The 19,199-nt window shown below is 38.4% G+C and overlaps 1 protein-coding gene across 11 annotated transcripts in view; it reads left to right on the forward strand.

Moving 5' to 3' along the window:
- HMG20A (high mobility group 20A) overlaps window positions 1-19,199 on the forward strand; it is a 100,697-nt gene that overhangs the window by 37,997 nt on the left and 43,501 nt on the right. For all 11 annotated transcript variants that reach the window (XR_011250454.1, XR_011250455.1, XM_069560159.1 and 8 more), the window contains 2 exons: window positions 10,416-10,508; window positions 17,232-17,379. Coding sequence is in view for 9 of the 11 variants with exons in the window: in XM_069560159.1 (XP_069416260.1) it covers window positions 10,420-10,508; window positions 17,232-17,379 (237 nt within the window). In the remaining 2 variants the exon portion in view is untranslated. The remainder of the gene's footprint in view (window positions 1-10,415; window positions 10,509-17,231; window positions 17,380-19,199) is intronic.

The raw sequence follows: 19,199 nt of genomic DNA on the forward strand, positions 1-19,199 counted from the left end.
TTCTTTGCTGTCCTTTTTTACTTTGTACTTATCACTATGTAACATTTTTCATTTTACTTTATCTTGGTTTTTGTCTGTGTTCCACTATACTAAGCTCTGTAAGGGTGGGAATTTTTGCCTGTTTTGCCTACTGCTGTATCCCCAGCACATATAAAGTGCCTAGAATGTTAGATACAAAAAAAAAAAAAAAAAAATTGTTCAATGAATGAATACTTGTTGAGTGAATGGTTTCTCTATTATTTAGTTCCTAGAGTAGCCTACTACCTTTTTTAAGAAATTAATGATAGTCATAGTTATAAGAGCCTGGACTCAAGATTCTAGGAATAGAGAGCCACATTTTCTTCCCACTCCATCCAGTACCCAGCCAAACACACGCCTGTATGTACTTATTAGTTATTTAACAACCCTGAGCCTCAAACTCTAATTATATCCCCCAACCTACCCACCCCCCAAAAGTAAGTATTTAATTACTCCCAAATTACCTGACCTTATCTTTTGCCCCCTCATCTCCCACATCAAAACCTACAGTGAGCGAGTTCTTAACTGAATTTCACTTAACTGAACCCCAGTTAACTGCCTGGTGGGATTAGCCAGTGTTCTTATTCCCTCTGTAAAACATATTGATTAATGCCCACAGCCTGCTGAGTGTTCTTAGCTAAATGTTCACAGCTGGCAGATGGTTTCGTAGTAAGCCTTCATTCTTTCACTTGCCCCAGATAAACTAACTGTGTGCATATAGAAATCAGTTGTGTTTATTCCTCAGCCTCAAGGCTATCTTACAATAAACTGTGTAATTAAATTCATTTTTAAATTAATGAACGTTATCTTTTAGAGCAGTTTTAGGTTCACAGCAAAATTAAGCAGAAAGTACAGAGTTCCCATATACTCCATGTCCCCATATGTGTACAACTTTGCCCACTCTCAACATCCCCTACCAGAGTAGTACCTGTGTTACATTCAGTAACAGCCAGTTCCAGTCAGTTACAGTTAATAACAGCCTGCATTGACACATAATCATTACCCAACTCCATAGTTTAGGTTTCACTCATGATGTTGTACCTTCTATGGGATTTGACAAAGGTATGACACACATCTATCATTCTAACATGTAGAATAGTTTCACAGCCCTAAAACTCCTCTGTGTTCTGCTTTTTCACTCCTGCCTCCCTCCAACCCCTCCCAACCACTCATCCTTTTTACTGTCTTCCTAGTTTTACCTTATCCAGAATGTAGTGTGATTGGAATGATACACTATGTAGCCTTTTCATATTGACTTCTTTAACTTTGTATTATGCATTTAAGTTTTCTCCATGTCCTTTCTTGCCTTAGTGGTAACATTTCCTTTTGGCACTGAATAATATTCCATTATCTAGGTGTACCACAGTTTATCAACCTACCTACTGAAGGATATCTTGGTGGTGTCCAAATTTTGACATTATGAATAAAGCTGCTATAAACACCCACATGCAAGTTTTTTTGTATGGAATAAGTTTTTAACTCCTTTAGGTCAATACCAAGGAACACATTGGCCAGTAAGAGTATGAGTAGTTTTGTAAGAAACTACCAAATGGTTTTCCAAAGTGGCTGTACCATTTTGCATTCATTTCCACCAGCAATGAATTAGAGCTCCTGTTGTTCCATATCCTGGCCAGTATCTGGTGTTTGACAGTGTTTTGGATTTTAACTGTTCTATAGATGTGTAGTGGTATCTCATTTTCATTTTCAATTCCCTACTGACATACGATATTAAATATCTTTTCATATGCTACTTGCCATCTGTACATAGGCACTGGTGAGGAGTCTGTTCAGATCTTTTGTTTATATTTTACTTGAGTGCTCCTTTCCTTATTGTTGAGTTTTAAGAGTTTTTTGTATATTTTGGATAAATTTCTTTATCAGATGTTATCTTCTGCAAATAGATAAACTTCCTAAAGTCTATGGCTTGTCTTCTCATTCTTTTGACATTGTCTTTCACGGAGCAAAGGTTTTTCATTTTATAGTTTTGCATTTTGATTCATTTAAAGTTAATACTTGCAAAAGGTATAAGGTCTGTGTCAAGTTTTGTTGTTGTTGTTTTGTGGGGGGAGGTTTGTACATGGATGTCCCTTGTTCCAGCACCATTTATTGAAAATACTATCTTTATTTCATTGTTTTGCCTTTGCTCTTTTGTCAAAGATCAGTTGACTATATACATTTATTTCTAAGATTTCTATTCTGTTTCAGTAATTTGTCTTGTCTTTCACCAGTACACACTGTCTTGATTATTGTAGCTTAATAGGAAGTCTTGAAGTTGAGTGGTCAGTCCTTCAACTTTGTTGTTCTACTTCAATATTGACTTGGCTATTCTGAGTCTTTTGCCTCTCCATATAAACTTTAGAATCATTTTATTTTTATTCACAAAATTACTTGCTGGGATTTGTATTGGGATTGACTAATCTGTAGCTCAAGCTGGGAAGAACTGACATCTTTACCATTTTGAGTCTTCCTATCATGAACATGGATTTTTCCATTTATTTAGTCCTCCTTTGATATCTTTCATCTGAGTTTTATAGTTTTCCATATAGAGGTCTTGTAAAATATTTTGTAAGATTTATGCATAAGTACTTCATTTGGGAGGATGCTAATATAAATTGTAGTGTGTTTTTAATTTCAAGTTTCAACTTATACATTGCTAGTATATAGAAAAGCAATTAAATTTAATATACAATTGAACCTTGAACAACATGGGTCTTAGTGATGCTGATCCTCTGTGTAGGAGGAGACTAAACAACATGCTACTAAAAAAACAATTAGTCAATGAAGAAATCAAAGAAGAAATTCAAAAATACCTTGAGACAAATGAAAATAGAAATACAACTTTCCAAAATCTATGGGACTCAGCAAAAGCATTTCTAAGAGAGATGTTTATAGCAATTCAAGGCCTACCTCAAGAAATAAGAAAAATCTCAAACAAACAACCTAACTCTCCATCTAGAAGAATTAGAAACTGAAGAACAAAACCCAAAGTGAGCAGAAGGAAGGAAATAAGAAAAATCACAGTAAAAATACCAGGAAAAGAAGAGAGAAAAGATCAGTGAAACTATGATCTGGCTTTTTGAAAAGATACAATTGATAAACCTTTAGCCAGACTCATTAAGGAAGGAAAAGAGGGGCCCCAAATCAGCAAAATTAGAACTGAAAAAGGAAAAATTACAACTGATATTATAGAAATACAAACTGCCATAGGAGAATACTGCAAACAATACAATGAATACAGTGACAAACTGGACAACCTCGAAGAAATAGCTAGATTCTAAGACTGAATCAGGAAGAAGTAGAAAATCTGAACAGACTGATTTCTGGTACTGAAATTGAATCAATAATTGAAAACTCAACAAATAAAAGTCCAAGACCAGATGGCATCACAGGGGAATTCTATAAAACATCTAAAGAAGAGTTAATGTCTGTCCATCTCAAACTGTTCCAGAAAATTAAAAAGGAGGGAATACTCTCAAACTCATTCTACAAGGCCAGCATTGCCCTGATACCCAAGCCAGACAGAGATATTGCAAAAAAGAAAGTTACAGGCCAATATTCCTGATGAACATGGATGGTAAAATCCTCAACAAAAATATTAGCAAACTGAGTTTAACAGTATGTAGAAATGACCATACATCATGATCAAGTGAGATTTATTCTAAGAATGTAGAGATGGTTCAGTTTACAAACCAATCAGTATGTTTCCCCATATTAACAAAATGAAGGATGAAGATCACATGATCATCTCAAAATCTCATTTAAAATTCATGATAAGAACTCTAAACAAAGTGGGTATGGAGGGAACATACCTCAACATAATAAAAGCCGTTTATGACAAACCCACAGCTAGTATCATATTCAGTGGTGAAATGTTGAAAGCTTTTCCTCTAAGATCAGGAACAGACAAGGAGGCCCACTCTGGCCATTTCTAATTAACTTATATTGGAAGCCCTAGCCACAGCAATCAGACAAGAAAAAGAAAAGACATCCAAACTGTAAAAGAAGAAGTAAAACTGTCCGATGACATGATACGATATATAGAAAACCCTAACAACCCCACCAAAAAAAAACACATTAGAACTAATAAGTGAATTCAGTTAAGTGCAGGATACAGTATTAATATACCAAAATCTATTGTGTTTCTCTCCACTGGTGGTTCAGACAGTAAAGAAGCTGCCTGCAATGTGGGAGACCCAGGTTCGATCCCTGGATCAGGAAGATCCTGTGGCTAAATGAATGGCAACCCATTCCAGTATTCTTACCTGGAGAATTCTATGGACAGAGGAGCCTGCCAGGCTATAGCCCATGGGGTTGCAAAGAGTCAGACATGACTGAGCAATTAACAGTCATAAACTTCAGAAAGAGAAGTCGAAAAGAATTGCTATTCATAATGACATCAAAAAGAATAAAATATCTAGGAATAAATTTAATCAAGGAGGTGAAAGACTCATATTCTTAAAACTGTAAAATGTTTATAAAGGAAACTGCTGCTGCTGCTGCTGCTAAGTCGCTTCAGTTGTGTCTGACTCTGTGCGACCCCATAGACAGCAGCCCACAAGGGTTCACACCCCTTCCCTGGGGTTCTCCAGGCAAGAACACTGGAGTGGGTTGCCATTTCCTTCTCCAGGGGATCTTCCCCCTCCCAGGGACTGAACCTGGATCTCCTGTATTGCAGGCAAACTCTTTACCCACTGAGCCACCAGGGATTGTTAAAATGACCATACTACCCAAAACAGTCTACAGATTTAATGCAATTCCTATCAAAATACTGATGACATTTGTAACAGAACTAGAACAAATAATTCTAAAATTTATATTGAACCACAAAAGATCCTGAACAGCCAAAGCAGTCTTGAGAAAAAAGAACAAAGCTGGAGGATCATGCTATTTGACTTCAGACTATACTACAAAACTTCAGTAATCAAAGCAATATGGTACTGGCACAGAAGCAGACACATAGATCAATGGAACAAAATAGAGAGCCCACAGATAAACCCACACACATATGGACAATTAGTCTGTGACAAGGGAGGCAAGAATATATAATGGGGGAAAGACAGGCTCTTCAGTAAACTGGATAGCTACATGTAAAAGAATGAAATTAGAACATTCTTTCACAATGTGTACAAAAATAAACTCAAATGAATTAAAGACCTAAATATAAGACCTGAAACTATAAAACTCCTAGAAGAAAACATAGGCAGTGAACTCTTTGACATTGGTCTTAGTGATGTTTTTTTGAATCTGTCTCCTCATGCAAGGGAAACAAAAGTAGGAAACAAAAAATCAACAAGTGGAACCTAATCAAGCTTAAAAGCATTTGCACAGGAAAGAAAACCATCAACAAAACAGAAGGCAACCTACTAAATAAATGGAAGAAGATATCTGGAGATGATATGTTTGATAAGGGGTTAATATCCAAAATATATAAAGAACTCATACAACTCAATTAAAAAAAAAAAAAGCCAAATTTTAAAATGAACAGAGAACCTAAATAAGCATTTTTCCAGAGAAGACGTACAGATGGCCAACAGGCACATTGAAAAGATGCTCAACATCACTGGTCATCAGGGTACTGCAAATCAAAACCACAATGAGATATCATCTCACCTTTGTCAGAAAGGCAAGAAATATTATGTTGACAAGGATGTGGAGAAGAGAGAACCCTAGACCACTGTTGGTGGGAATGTAAATTGGTATAGTCACTATAGAAAACAGTAATACAGGTTTCTCAAAAACTAAAAACAGAACTACCATACATATTTAAAGAAAACAAAAACACTATTTGAAAAAATATATGCACCCCAACATTCATAGCAGCAATGTTTACAATAGCCAGGATATGGAAGCATCCTAAATGTTCATCAAAAAGTGAATGGATAAAGAAGATATGGTATGTATACAAAGGAATATTACTCAGTATTTTAAAAAAAAATTGCCATTTGCAACAATATGGATGGACCTGGAGGGTGTTATGCTTAATAAAATAAGACAGAGAAAGACAAATACTGTTTGTTTTCACTGATATGAGGAATTTTTTAAATAAATGAATATAACAAAACAGAAATAGACTGACAGTTACTGATAACAAACTAGTGTTAGCAGAGGAGAGGAATGGGTGGGAAGGGCTAAAATAAGTGGAAGGGCTAAAATAGGCTGAGGGGACTAAGAGATACAAACTACTAGGTATAAATTAAGTTACAAGGATGTAATGTATGTTGCTTGAATGTTGCTGTTTTTCAGTTGCTAAGTCGTGTCTGACTCTTTGTGACTGCATGGACTGTAGCATGCCAGGCTCCTCTGTCCTCCACTACTACCAGAGTTTGCTCAAATTCATGTCCGTTGAGTCGATAATACTATCTAACCATCTCATCCTCTGCCACCCCCTTCTCCTTTGCCTTCAGTCTTTCCCAGCATCTTTTCCAGTCTCTCCAGGGTCTTTTCTGGTGAGTCAGCTCTTCACATCAGATGGCCAAAGCTTCAGCATTCCTTCCTTCAGAAGGAATATTGGAAGGAATATTCCTTCCAATGAATATTCAGGTTTGATTTCCTTTAGGATAGCCTGGTGTGATCTCTTTGGTAAAACTCAGAGTTGATCTATATCTAGGGTATAGAAGAATAACATGGCAAAGGAATTGAGAGTGTTGGCAAAAAAAAAAAAAAAAATTGAAGTGAAGCTATAGAATCTAAGCTACACAGAGTAGGGAAAATTAAGAGTCGACAAATAGAGGTTTGTGAGGTTAAAGGTCAGTTGAGTAGAATGCGGCTTCCCAGGTGGCGAAGTGGCAAAAAATCCACCTGCCATCCCTGGGTTAGGAAGATCCTCTGGAGAAGGGAATGGCTACCCACTCCAGTATTCTTGAGAATTCTGGAGAATTCTGGAGAATTCTGGAGAATTCCATGGACAGAGGAGCCTGGTGGGCTACAGTCCATGACATCGCAAAGAACCAGACCCAATTGAGCGTGCATGCTCATGCACATTGTAGAACTGAAATGACAGGAGGTAATGATCAGAAACTGATATAGCCAAGTAACATGACTTTTAAAGGAACTAGACCTTTTACATAAGGGTTGTAGTATGGGGAAGTGAGGGCAGAATTCCACCTCTCAACTCTGACGTGTGTACAGTTGGGGCTGGTGTGGTAGGGAAGGAGTATGATGTGTCTCCATGAGAGGGCTTGATGAAGTGGGATTAACATATGTGAAGTAGGGAAAGGGCACTTGCAAAGAGCCAACTCCAGAAAACACAAGTACAAATTCTCCTTCCAGCATTGTCCAGCATATTCAGAATAATGTAGTCTCATTGGTGAGATCATTCTTTTGTTGGGAAAGGCTACTATTAGTAGAAAAAGCTTAGTTGAAGAACACTTCTTAAGCTCTGCCTGAGTTCCTTTATTCTGGCCCTATATTGACCAAAGACATGTGGCTTAATGTAATTTGTGTTACAGTTTTTGTAATTGCTATTCAAATATCTTAAATTGGCACTCTGTTTTATACATCAGGCTTTTTTTTTTTCAGTGAGTATTAGTATTAGTACTAGAAGGCATTTTTTCGTTTCCAAAGCCACAGTTGAAGTGTCAGCCCCAAGGTAATACTATTTTTGAAGCCTCCAGGTGGAATCCTTCTGTGGGTGAATCCCTTCTGCAAGAAAACATCTGCATGATATACTTGTTTCTATAAAATGAAGTGGAAAACCAAACTTGTATATTGCTTTGCCTTTGTGCGTATTTCTCTTCTTTCCCCTTCCAGAGCAGTATTCATTACACAGCTTAAGTGCTTTGCATAGAATTTCCGAGTTAACTACGACCCCTGTACTGGGGCGTTATCAGGCACAGATGCTACACTGAAGGGCTTTTGGCCATCAGTGGCTTGGTAACTGTGATTCAGTTTGAATCACCCCCTCATGGACCATATAAAAGCAGATTCTTACAGGATCTCAGCCAATTCTCAGGAATCATTTTATTTTCCAACTTACTGGACTAGTTTAGAGGCCTTTGAGTTTCACTGGACTTTTTCCTCATTTCCTTCTTTTGTTGATTTTGGCCCCTTAACCTTCCACCCACTTTATTACTCACTCATTTCTTAGGGACCTGACTATTCAATAACACTAGAGAAACTATATCTGAAACCATATGGGTTGAGTAAAACACACTTAAGAGGGAGGAAAAAAGCAACAACAACAAGAAATGTGTTCTCTGAACTTCCTTTGTTTATATGGTCTGTTTATGTGTTGTTAAGCTTGTGTTGTCCAGCTGCCTCCCCATATTTCAAAAATGACCGAAGATATCTGGGAAACATTCTAAGAGGATCACGTTGGCATAGTGAATGAAAAGACACCTCAGGGACTTCCCTGGCAGTCCGGTGATTAAGACAATGCAGGGGATGTGGGTTTGACCCCTGGTCAGGCTAGGATCCCAAATGCCTCTCGACTAAAAAACCAAACCAAAACATAAAACAGAAGCAGTAGTGTAACAAATTCAATAATGACTTTTAAAATGATCCTCATTAAAAAAAAAAAAAAACTTCATTTGTCCCCCACCAGATAATATATCTTCTTCTTAGGTTTAGATGGGATGTCAAGAGCTTCAAATGCTAAATCTTGAGGCTCTTGAGAAGTCCTTTACTTCTAAGGAGACTTTTAGAAAGAAGCCAGTTAAATGAGCTCTTTTGAGGTTTGTGGATATATACCTGGTTATTTGAATGTTTGTTTGTGGTTTATAATTAGGCTGTATGGCATCTAATTGATTAATTTTCTTTTGGTAAAATGAATATTGGTATAAGGTGATGTTAACAGCCCTTAAAGCCTGGGTTCTCATCTAGTCTGTGCATAATGTGAATTAAAACATAAGCACACTTGTGTCAAGATTATCCTAGAGTGAATGGAACTGTGCACTATTTGTTAGAGCCCCTTGTAAGCCCCCTTCTCTTGAAGGAATTGAAATGCGTTAGCAAGATCCCTGCACATGGAACAAACTCCTTACTCTGTGGTTGAGTGGGAAGTTCCTCTCTGCCTTCCATGCTCTACCCACACTATAATGAGTGGTGAATATACAGAGATGCATTTTTTTCACATTAAGCTATTTATGGAATTTGGTCTGCTAAGTAACAAAGAAATGAAAACAAGAAAATAAGTAAGAATAAGAAATAAATCATCAGTGTTATCATTTTGGAAGTAAATTATTATACTGAGCTTCGGGATATGGCATCGGAGTCGTCAGCATTTTCTTCACGCCTCGCTCTGCCGGGGGCCCTGTGCTTCCCTCACAGCTGCTGTCTCACTAGGGCTCCTTAGCAGCGGCACCCGACAGAACTGCCGAGGGAGCTCCTGAGTGGGAACTCCTGAGTGCGTGTTCATAACTGGCTTCTCGTTCTCCCAGTTGATTAAGGCACTTTTTTTTTCTTGAGTGGCCTGCAGTTCCACTTAAGTGTCTGATGTTTGGGGTCACTGTTGAATGTTTTGTTTGAATATCACTTTCACGGTGGATGGGAGGCTTCTGCTTTTAGCTCTGTGGGGTGAAACCCTTGGTGTTAAGCCTTGAAAGGGAAAAATCTTTCTTTGTAGCGATACGCTAAATGAAATTATTCTATTTGTCACTTTGTCCTTTTATCCTTTCAGTCCAATAACCTCAAATTCTTGTGATTTATTTGCTTTCTTCAGTTAAGCTTAGTTATTTCCTGTGTCCAGGTGCATGCTGTTTCCACTGCTGGCCATCATGGTGATGTGGAGCATATTTCTGACCTGGAAGTGTGGTTTCTTTAATTTTGAACCACATCAGTATGCCTTCCATCCTCCACTTCCTTTGCATTATTTCCTTTTGGAAGGCTCAGTTTGTCACCATTTAATCTAAGGATGATTCATCTGGGACTGAGAACTCATAATGTTGTAATAACAATACCTTTCTTTGTATAATAATACTCAAAGCACTTACCATCTTAGCCTTTCTCTATTTATGAAGCACTTTCAGTTTAATCCTTCACAATAACCCTGTGGGTTAAGTCAGCAATTTGGTCTGTGTCTAAGATGGTGAAATTGTATCTCAAAGAGGTTGAATAGCTTGCTCAGGGTTGCAGTGCTTCTGAGTTTACTCTGCTTAATGATTTTTACAGCAAATACAGAATAGTTTTGAAGATATTCTGAATGAACAAAAAGGAATTTTCCAAACTGTGTCCTGATTTTTAAAATATGATTTTACCCTGGTCAGTTGGTAAGATCAGGGTTAAAAGCCCATTAACCATAAAGTTTAAATTGATGTGTCCAAGTCAAGAAAATATTTAGGTCAGTTTCTCTTCTGCTACTGATGTGATAAAGGTTAAGGAGGGCTGGCTCTTAAATATGTGCAACTTGAACTGGAAATAATTAAGCCTTTTTTTTTTTTTTAATTCTCTCTTCCTTCCAGAGAGATGGAAACCTTGATGACTAGTTCCACTCTGCCTCCCCTTTTTGCAGATGAAGATGGCTCCAAGGAGAGTAATGATCTGGCTTCAACTGGGTAAGCAGCTGCTTTGGGACACTGGGCCTTTGCCTAGGCTTCAAAACAGATTCTGATAATGCATAAGGTGCTAAAGAGGTCGTCTTATATCATAAAAATAGAAGGTACGTTTGTTATGCTTTGCCAAGAGAATGGGAGCTATTGTAAACTGCTTTGATATCTGCATTCAGCCATCATTTGCAATGCTGGTTCCTGTGAACTGGAACAGCAGTACTGTGGGATCTAGGAAACAGGACTCCTGGCTACATGATCACCATTAAGGAAATACCTGCCACAGGGCTAGCTGCGAAAAGCAAATTCATTTTCTGTCTGAACTGCCACAAATATTAAAATAATTTTTTCCCCAAACATCAGATTTTTTAAGATCAGATTTTTAGTTATGGTTCCTTTATTCAGAATGCCTAGGAGCTCTAGCAAAACTGTGGAAAATTCTGAAAGAGATGGGAATACCAGACCACCTGACCTGCCTCTTAAGAAATTTGTATGCAGGTCAGGAAGCAACAGTTAGAACTGGACATGGAACAACAGGCTGGTTCCAAATAGGAAAAGGAGTACATCAAGGCTGTATATTGTCACCCTGCTTATTTAACTTCTATGCAGAGTACATCATGAGAAATGCTGGGCTGGAAGAAGCACAAGCTGGAATCAAGATTGCCGTGAGAAATATCAATAACCTCAGATATTGGCTTAAAGCTCAACATTCAGAAAACAAAGATCATGGCATCTGGTCCCATCGCTTCATGGCAAATAGATGGGGAAACAGTGTCAGACTTTATTTTTGGGGGCTCCAAAATCACTGCAGCTGGTGACTGCAGCCATGAAATTAAAAGACACTTACACCTTGGAAAGAAAGTTATGACCGACCTAGATAGCGTATTCAAAAGCAGAAACATTACTTTGCCAACAAAGGTCCGTCTAGTCAAGGCTATGGTTTTTCCAGTGGTCGTGTATGGATGTGAGAGTTGGACTGTGAAGAAAGCTGAGCGCCGAAGAATTGATGCTTTTGAACTGTGGTGTTGGAGAAGACTCTTGAGAGTCCCTTGGACTGCAAGGAGATCCAACCAGTCCATTGTGGAGGAGATCAACCCTGGGATTTCTTTGGAAGGAATGGTGCTAAAGCTGAAACTCCAGTACTTTGGCCACCTCATACAAAGAACTGATTCATTGGAAAAGACTCTGATGCTGGGAGGGATTAGGGGCAGGAGGAGAAGGAGACGACAGAGGATGAGATGGCTGGATGGCATCACCGACTCAATGGACGTGAGTCTGAGTGAACTCCGGGAGTTGGTGATGGACAGGGAGGCCTGGCGTGCTGCGATTCATAGGGTTGTAAAGAGTCGGACATGACTGAGCGACTGAACTGAACTGAACTGAGGAGCTCTAGCTTACTTCTCTTCCTCCCAGCACACACTGCCCCCAACACCCCAACTCCTTTCTTTGGTATTTTTGGGCACATATATGAAGAAATATAGAAAAGGGCTAATAGCAATAGTCCCTCTTCCATTGACAATCTCTGTTCCACTTGAATGTTTATCTTTTCTATTTAGACATTATTTGCCAAGGAAGAAATTTATTCACTAATAGATTGAAGTGCTAGCTAATCCCTAAGATGAATTATTTTAAAATCCTTTAGAGCTCTTTAAAAATAGACTACTCTTTATAATTCTGTTTCCTTCCCTGACATTCTTTACTCATTAATATCTGCCATCTGACTCTATTCAGATGAAACTGTTCTCCAAGACTTTGCTAAAAGCTGCCTACGTGCTGAATCCAGTTTGTACAGTAAAAATGTTCTGAGTGTCTGCTGTGTGTGCCAGGCACCATTCTAGGTACTAAGTATTAAGCAGAATAACCAAAACATACAAAAATTACAAAAATTCTAACCCCTGTTCTACTGGGGAAGTCAGACAATAGAAAGTATAAAGTAAGCTGCATAGTACACTGATAAGAACTATGGATTAAAAAATAAAGTCGGGAAGGGGAACAGGAAGGGCTTGGGGTGCCATTTTAGATAAGATGGCCCAGAAAGGTTTTACAAGTGACTCGAATAAAAACCTGAAGAAAATAAAGTAACTACCTGCATTATAGGCAAAGATTATTCTAGGCAGAGGGAAGCAGTGAGTGGGAAAGCCTTGAGGTAGGAGTGTTTTTTCCTTTTAGGAATAGCTGAGAGGCCAGTATGACTGGAGCAGAGTATACCAGGAGGAAGCGTAATAGGCTTCATCAGTGTGTTTCTCAAACTTTAATGCACTTATGAATTGCCTAGACATCTTATTAAAATGCAAATACTGAGTCAGAAAGTCTGAGTTAAGACCAGAGATTCTACATCCTGTTACGTTCCCAGATGATACCAGTGCTACTGCTGTGAGGCCAGTACTTTGAGTAGCAAGGGACTAGATCCTGTAGGAGCCTGTGGGTCAGAGTAATCACTTTAACTGTCCCTCTGAGTGAGGTGTGAAAGTGTGAGGAGGTTTTGCACAAAATGATGTGATCTGACATTTTTAAATAGTATCCCTGTGGCTGATATATAGAGAAAAGAGCGAAGGGAGCAGGGACTGAAGCAGGAGACCAGTTTGGGTTCTAAAATAACTCGAGAGATGACTCAAAGGACTTCACTAGTGACAGCAGTATTTTTGGCAGAGTAGTAGGGGAAAAAACCTCATTAGAGTGGGTTTCAAGGATTATAGGAATGGGGAGTGGTGAAAAGTATAGAATTCTTGATATATTTTGAAGATAAACCAAACAGGATTTGCCTGAAAGAAACAGATGATATGTGAGAAAGGAGAAAAAAGCAGTCAAAGACAAGCTCCAAAATTTTGGCTTAAGCAACCTGAAGGGATAAAATTGCCATTACATTAGATGGCACACACTGAGCAAGTGGAGGAGGGAATGTTAGATTGGTTTTGGAGATTTTTAAATTGAGATGCTTATTAGATATCCAAGCAGAGATGCCAGATAGGCAGCTTGACACAGAGCTCTAAAGTTACAGGCTATCTAGCTTGAAAAAAGAAACTTTGGAGTTGATCAGCATATTACAGCTGACACATAAGGCTGTGTAACTGGTTGAGATCATCAGACGAACGAGCACTGTGTAGGGAGAAAAGAGAAGAGACCTGACACTTGAACTTGGGGATATTCCAGCATTTACAAGTCAGGGAGAAGAGGAAGAGTCAGCAAAGAAGACTCAAGGGGGTACCTAAAAAGGTATCAGAAAAACCAGGGATGTGCAGGGTCCTGGGAAGCAGGTAAAAAATGTACTTCAAGGGAAAGGAAGAGATGAACTGTGTCAAATACTTCTGGAAGATCAGGTAAGATGAGGTCTGAGAAGTGACATTGGATTTAGCATGGAGGTCATTGGTGATCTTGACAAGAGTTGTAAACATTTATCTCCTTTGGGTTGGGTTTAAGATAGAATGAAGCAAGACAAATTAAAGTTAATAACTATAAACAGTTCTTCCCAATACAAACTACTAAAAGTCAATAAGTGCCCCTCATCCATGGTTTCACTTTCCATGGGTTCTGTTACCTACCACGATCAGCCACAGTTGGAAAATACTAAATGGAAAATTTTAGAAATAAACAGTTCGTAAGTTTCAAAGTGCCCACTATTCTGAATAGTATGATAAAATCTCACACTGTCCCACCTGTGTCCTGCCTGGGACGTGAATCATCACTTTGTCTGGTATATCCCACCTGTTAGTCACTTGGTGGTTGCCTCTGTTATCAGATTGACTGTCACAGTATCTCAGTGCTTATGTTCAAGTAACATTTATTTTACTTAATAATGGCTCCAAAGAGCAAAAGTAGTGGTGCTGTCAATTCAGATATGCCAAAGAGAAGCCGTAATGTGCTTTCTTTAAGTGAAAAGGTGAGAGTTCTTGACTTATTAATAAGGAAAGAAAAAAAATAATAATATGCTGAGATCTGACATCTGTGTTAAGAATGAATCTTCTGTGAAATTGTGAAGAAGGAAAAAGAAATTTGTGCCATTTTTGCTATCAAGTATCAGACTGCAAGAGTTGTGGCCACAGTGCATGACAAATGCTTAGTTAAGAAAGGCATTGAATTTGTGGGTGGAGGACATGAACAGAAAACAGGGTTCAGTACTATCTGCTCATCCACTGGGGATCTTGGAACATATCACCCCTGGGTCGGGAGCTTCTGTATAAACAGTTCCATAAAGGAAGGGAGAAAAATGAAGTGGAATCAAGAAAGTTTTGTTTTTTTCCAGATAAGACTAAGAGCTTGGACAGTTCATTCATTGGAACTAAAGAGCCTTTTTTTTTCCAGTCTGTATTCAACTTGTCATCTCTAAGCATTTGACACTTTTGACCACTCCCTCTGATTCCTGTTCATTTCAGTCAAGGCACTCAGAGTGGGTACTTGTTCCCAAACCTAGTTTTCCTATTTTACTAAAATAAGAATGTGCAAGAGTTAGTAACTTAAAATCTGATGGCACAGTTAAAATGAAGAATGACAGTGAAAGAAAAAGACATCATACACTATCCAAAATGATTGAAATATTTGGAAAACAAAGCTGCCAAGATCAAACTGAATCTCTGATGGCAACTCTTTTTCAGAGAACATGATTAGCATTGAGTTAATAACTTCTCTTATTTACCATTTTTCAAAGAACCTCAAAAATGTAGGAACCTTCTAGTTTAAATCTTCTATTTTTTCTGGAAAGGATCAGAAAAATAAAATTTCTTTCCTTTCCAGAACAGTCTGCATCTGCTTTCATTCATTTCTCAGCCCACTGTAATCTGGTTTTTATTCCCGTAACTCTACTAAAACTGTACTTCCTTCAAGTACAGGGAGTACAGTTGAACTCCTTCAATCTTCAAATTTAGCTGATACTTTTTAGCCTATCTTATGTGACATCTGCAACTTTGCTTGTGTAAAACCCCTTCTCAAAAGTCTTCTCACCTTGGCCTCTGTAACAGTTTTCTGTCTTCTCTCTTAGATCTCTTCATACCTTCCTTAGTCTTACTCAGCTCGTGTAACACTTGATCTTAAAATATTGTTCCAACAGAGTTCTATCGTGGCTTTTCTTCTCAGTGTCTTTCTGGAGAAATAGCTAACCCTTCCCAGTATTTCCATGAACTGATGCCTCCTGAAACGTCTCCAGCCTTTTTCTTCACTTCTGTTCTCTCAGAACATGTGTCCAGTTGTCTACAGGACAGCTCCACTTAATTATGCCAGAAATTATGTTTCAAGCTTATCATTTTCTCATCTGTCTTAACTCATCCATCTTAATGTGTCTGACACACGTGTACACACATACTCTCCAGTTGTTACCTTGGTTAATAGTACATTATCACCCAATCTAGAAACCTGAGAATTACCTTTGACTCTTCTTTTTCCCTCACTATTTATATTCATTCTATCATTTTGCCTCTTAATTATCCCTTCGCTTTCTCTCCCCTGTTCTCCCACTTACCCTTGTCTCTCACTCAGTTTTTTGCAGTAGCTTCCTGAAAAGTTCTCCTTTCTCCTATTACACCCTGTTCTTTCTACCTGTAATAATAACCTGTAATAATATTGTTTACCTAGGGCTTCTCTGGTAACCTAGATGGTAAAACATTCGCCTGCGATCCCTGAGTCAGGAAGAGCCCCTGAAGAAGGAAATGGCTACCCATTCCAGCATTCTTGCCTGGAGGATTCCATGGACAGAGGAGCCTGATGGGCTATAGTTAACATTTACATGTTTACAATCCATTGTTTACCTAATGAATGCCTATTCATCTTTTAAGTCCTCCTCTGTAAAATCTTTCTTAACATTCTCTCCATATATATAAAAGTCCTCATCCCCTCTACTGTACCTTTGTGGCCCATTTTATAGACCTCTATTTCACTACTTGTAAGTATTTTCTATAACCCTGTAAAGTATACATTCTTCCAGAATAATGACTGAATATTGCTCTCTTATACATCTTCCTCCACCTTCCCCACTACCTGCCCCAAACCCTAAATTCTCTAGCCGTGGTGCTACCTTTATTTCCATTCCTTTATCTAAATGTTTAGTTAGGGTTTAACTCTCTATCTGAGATCCAACCATCATCTGTACATTGTATCCACTTTTCAGAAAGATGAGGTTTGCTGACTCATCTGAAACAGAATGGTAGGAACAGAAAGTGTGTATCTCTGAGTTATTAATGTTTATACCTGAATTTGTGAACTTGATAATATTGATCTTAAATGATCTCTTTGTCAACAAACACTATAATCCTACAGAAGGAATAGCCTATGGAATGTACTGTAAGAGAAATTTCTTGTGCCTTTAAAGAACTCTCTCTTTTGTGATAGGGGGGCACACTGCTTCTACAACTCCCATTCCTATTCTTTTCCATTAATACTGTTTTCCATTTATCACATTGGAGGTACATGAGAAGTAGCACATAAAAGTTAGCTGCATGTTCAGAGCTAAAATGTAAAGTCTACATTGAGGAGAGAGGTAATTTGCGGGAGAAAGATTATAGTTGTTTTTAGTGGGAGACTTCTTCTTGGAACTGAGCTAGTCCAATCAAGCATTGAAACCTTTTTAAAAGTGTTCTATAATTACTATGGAGATATGGTTTATTTACATTTATACAGAATGAGGTGGGGAATTAATTCAAGGGCTGGCATGTGATTTTGCTGGCAGTGAAATGTGTCTTGAACCTTGATAAGTAGGAGGTTTTGATGCTGCTGATACTAAACTTCTCTCTGCCGATCATTCTGCAGGTTAACCCACCCAGAGGCTCCATATAGTAGTGGAGCCACATCATCCAGCAATAATCCAGAATTTGTAGAGGATCTCTCCCAAGGTCAGCTGCTTCAGAATGAATCTTCAAATACAGCAGAAGGCAGTGAACAGAGGCATGAAGATGAGGTGAGCTGAAGCATCTCCTCTTGTTACTGGTCTCTGAGGCTTCTAAAGAAGCAGTCAGCAAAGGAGTTGATTGAGGTGTTCATCCTCTGGCCTTCCATTCTGCAGAATATTCTTTTTTATATTTCTTCTTTTACATAGAAACATATTAATGTTTTTAATGATATAGAGACAAGTAGACTCTTCTTTATCCCCTGCCAAGTAAATTTATACCTGCATCAGATTAGATGCTCAAATGCTTACTGAATGAGTTGAATGATTAAATTAAATAAGTAATTAATGAGGAGTCTACATGCCCTTACCACGTATTGCTCACCTGCAGCATATGTGCCCGAAGGGTCCACAAGACTTGCCAGGTCAATCTCTCTCCCACAGAAGGCTGCTGCTGCTGCTAAGTCACTTCAGTCATGTCCAACTCTGTGCAACCCCCATAGACAGCAGCCCACCAGGCTCTGCCATCCCTGGGATTCTCCAGGCAAGAACATTGGAGTGGGATGCCATTTCCTTCTCCAATGCGTGAAAGTGAAGTTGCTCAGTCGTGTCCGACTCTTCACGACCTCATGGACTGCAGCCTACCAGGCTCCTCCGTCCATGGGATTTTCCAGGCAAGAGTACTGGAGTGGGGTGCATTGCCTTCTCCGCCCATAGAAGGCATCTTTTTCTAATTCACACAAGGGCAGTAATGCCCTTGTTGGACTTCCAGTGTTCCTACAAATGACTGATTACATTGTCTGTGTTTTAAGGTACTTTTTTTTAAGCCATAGAAGAGTACCACCATTGATTTTTGTCTTTATTCTCATTTTGAAAAAGCTGATTCTTTCTACGTTGGCATTCTTAACGATTATGATGAATGCTTGTGTGTGCTTTACACTCAGTCACTCAGTCATGTCCAACTCTTTGCAGCCCCATGGACTACAGTGCCCCAGACTCCTCTGTCCATGGCATTTTTCAAGCAAGAAAACTGGAATGTGTTATTGCATTTCCTACCCCAGGGAATTTTCCTGACCCATGAATCAAAGCTGGGTCTCTTGTATCTCCTACAGGTTGGCAGGCAGATTCTTGACCACTGCACCACCTGAGAAGCCTCATAATAAATGCTTAAAGCTCCTTAAACATCTTAAATCCTTAGTAGCTTTAATGTTAAATGTTACTCGGGTTACAAAACAAAAACAACAAAAATTGTTACCAAATATACCATTTGCCCAGTGCTGAGTTATCATACCATTGTATATATATTTGAAGGATTACAGTATAGTAATTGATATTTAGATATTTTCATCTCATTCTAATTATCTTTCTCTCCTCTGAAATAAAAATGCTTGTATCCATAAAACTTTATTAACTAATAGGCTGTATGTATTTGTAAAATTATGAAGCAAAAGTACCTTTTATCTTGTTTAAAAGGACAAAGAAAAAAGCTGTGGTAAACATTAGTGGTACTTCAGTCCTTTAAACTTTGGGTGGGAGGCGGGGTTGGGGAGCAGTGATTTCATCTTTTGATTTAATAACAGATAAAACCTCTGATTTATAAAATAAACATCTTAAGAAATCAAGCCAAAGAAATTGTCTTCATTCTGGATATATTATAGTTACTAAAATTTTCTAAGTCTTATATATTAATTTTAAATTCTGTAGTGCTACCTACTGTGGGAAATAAACTGATCTTTGAATGATATCAGTGAGAAAGAGCCTCATAATGATTTCAATCCCACTGCTACAGTTTGTCTCTTCTTTTGTTGTCACAAGTGCACGCGACAGCATCTTGTTCTGATCTGATCTACTATAGCAATGTCAGCTGCCCTGGCATAGTGCTGTGTATGTGC

Source organism: Ovis canadensis, chromosome 18 (assembly GCF_042477335.2).
Source record: "Ovis canadensis isolate MfBH-ARS-UI-01 breed Bighorn chromosome 18, ARS-UI_OviCan_v2, whole genome shotgun sequence".
In the NCBI taxonomy this organism is placed as follows: Eukaryota; Metazoa; Chordata; class Mammalia; order Artiodactyla; family Bovidae; genus Ovis; species Ovis canadensis.